This window comes from Dendrobium catenatum, unplaced genomic scaffold (genome assembly GCF_001605985.2).
Source record: "Dendrobium catenatum unplaced genomic scaffold, ASM160598v2 fragScaff_scaffold_133, whole genome shotgun sequence".
Lineage (NCBI taxonomy): Eukaryota > Viridiplantae > Streptophyta > Magnoliopsida > Asparagales > Orchidaceae > Dendrobium > Dendrobium catenatum.
In genome coordinates this window covers 7,335,353-7,337,893 of record NW_021318595.1, presented here as the reverse complement: position 1 = coordinate 7,337,893, position 2,541 = coordinate 7,335,353, and the positions used below count along the sequence as shown (strand labels likewise).

General features: G+C 46.1%; 1 protein-coding gene across 1 annotated transcript; it reads right to left on the bottom strand.

Moving 5' to 3' along the window:
* Positions 1-577: 577 nt before the first annotated feature.
* On the bottom strand, positions 578-2,240 carry LOC110096926 (trihelix transcription factor ASIL2-like). The gene has a single exon (XM_020823076.2). The coding sequence runs from the start codon at positions 1,609-1,611 to the stop codon at positions 796-798; it is 816 nt and encodes a 271-aa protein (XP_020678735.2). The 5' UTR covers positions 1,612-2,240; the 3' UTR covers positions 578-795.
* Between the last annotated feature and the right edge of the window lie 301 nt (positions 2,241-2,541).

Below are 2,541 nucleotides of genomic sequence, written 5' to 3'. Positions count from 1 at the left end.
TTGGCGTGTATATTCGGCAAGTTCGGTAGAGACAAAAAAAATAGCGGAGATTAACAGTGCAACGCCAATATTGGCGTCCCACTGTTCACCCGCAACCAAATAGCGGAAGTTTTAGTGTTCGGCTGGAGCTCACGAGCGACGTCATTCAAGGGTTTGGACTTCGGTTGGAGATGCCCTTACATAAAAGCTTCCCATTTCCCAAGAGCAATGTAGCAAAACCTCAACCAAGGCATCTGAAACACTTAGTTCTTCATAGTCAACCAAATGATTCGGCTATTACTTAGTAGGATTCAAATCTCTTCCTCATAAACTAAAATCCAAAAACCGCCTTAGTAGCAAAGTAGCAAAATCTCAATGTTTATGGCCCTAACTAAAGCAACTCCATTTTCTAAATCACGATTAAAATCCTTTGTGGTGACCCTTCGTCGTATGAAAGATTTATTTAAAGGAAATCCCAGAACGCCGAACAGGTTGAGTTAAAAGCTATTATATACTTGGTTGTTAGTTGCAACTTGCAACAAAAAAACACAAAGCATGGTAGCAAAAAAGGGGATATTCATCCAAAATCCAAAGTATATGCGTGGAACACTAAACCAATATTAAAATAGAATTGTTCGAAGTGTCAGCAAATACAAAAACAAGCAATAGTAGATTGAATTTTTATAAACAGAAACATCATCACCAGACAGATGAACACGAAGGAAGATAAGAGAAAGTACCCAAATTAAATCAGGCATAACCGTGCCTAGATCTAGAACGGCCTGTAACCAAAGATCTCCAAACAAATGCATCCAATCATGACATACTCAGTACAAGGAGCTGCAATAAAGAAGGAAAAGCTATAGAAAGACCCATCTCACCAGCATCACTACGCCTGGTGCGCTTGATTTTCGCTAGCTGGACCTGTGTATCAACAAACATTTGCATGCGTTGGAACTCCAGACCCTTAATGAATTCCATTCTCTGCTTCTCCAACTCAATCATCTGCCGATGTTTCTCGGCCTCCAAATTCTCGTAGATTTCCGCCAACCGCCCGATCCCCCGGGCAAGTTCTCGCATCCCGTCGCCCTCACCAATCTCACGCTTCCTCTTCCGCTCCCTCGACATACGTCTCTCCATGCTCGACCGCGAAGACTTCGACAACGACCCGCTGTCCCCATCCGCCACCGCAGCGGCAGCTGCTGAGTAACTCCTCCTGATGAAAGTAGGAAGGGGCAAAGCGAGCGGCGGCGATGGCGAGGGGGTTGGTTTTATGGGCGGCACGGAGGACCCGACAAGCATGTCGAGGCGAGAGTAGAAGGGCCACTGGCTGGCGATGGCGCCGTCAGATATCTTCGCCTTCTCGATCTTATACTTCTTCTTCAGGGTATCAATCCGGTTCTTACACTGGACGTCCGTGCGCGGGGGACGCCGCCCGCCACTCGGGCGGGCGTTGACGGCATCGGCAACTTCCTGCCACTGCTTCTGCCGGATATTCCCGCGGTTGAGCTCGAGGTAGCGGTCACCCCATGCGTCAACAAGCGTCGATGTCTCCCCTTCACTCCAGCAATCTTCCCGATACGGCATCGCGGGATTTGGCCGCCTAGCAGATTCGGCGTTCTTCCTTTCCATAACAGATCTAACTTTTCTCTCTTCAATCACACGCCCTAAAATGGCTTCTAAACAAGAACGGCGAAGTTGGGGCCTGTAAAAGGGATCGATCGACGAGGAAGTGGCTGGGGACAGACGCGTGGAGAAGCATGTAGCGAGTCGTCGGTAACTCGTGAGCCGACGTTCGCGCTGAGGAATACCGGTGTCATCGCTGTGATCGCACCGTTATGGAGGATCGGGCACATCGCGGCCGTTGGATAGAGGGCGAGGGGGCCGAGTGCTTTGACTGGGCTAGGTGGAGGTGGAAAATGGATATCTGAACGGGGACGGAGGACAGCCTGTAATGACAGAAATACCCTTTTGGTGGCTTGGGTTTTCACGATGGGGAGTGACGGTCGCCGTTGGCCGTTACAGCGAGTGGACCTGGGAAATGCGTCCGCAATGAAGGATTGCTTTATCCGCAATGATGAAAGTTTTTTATCTTCGTTTGTAATAGTAATGATATTGCTTTGATTTATTTTTTAGAGGGTCCAAGTAGGGCTGTGAAAATTGGGTCGGGTCATGTTCGGGTTTAATCCAAAATTAATCCTACACTATTTAACCCAATCCGTACCCGACCCACTTTTGCAAACGGGTCGGTTTTTCAAAACCTGAACTCAACCCGCTTCGGGTCTAGGTCAACCCGAACCCGACCTGATTCAGATATATTTTATTAAATTTTTTATTTAAATCTAAATCAAATTAAGGTAAGATTTATTTCAATTAATTTAAAATAAATCAAGATTAATTTAATTTGTGTAATAATGTTTATAATTTTTTGAAATATCATTTACTTATTTCATAAAAATCCATTAAAACCCTCCTAAATTAATTAAAAACGGGTCAAATCGGGTTGATTTCGGGTTTTCAGGTCAACCCGAACCCGACCCGATTTTACAAACGGGTTGAAAT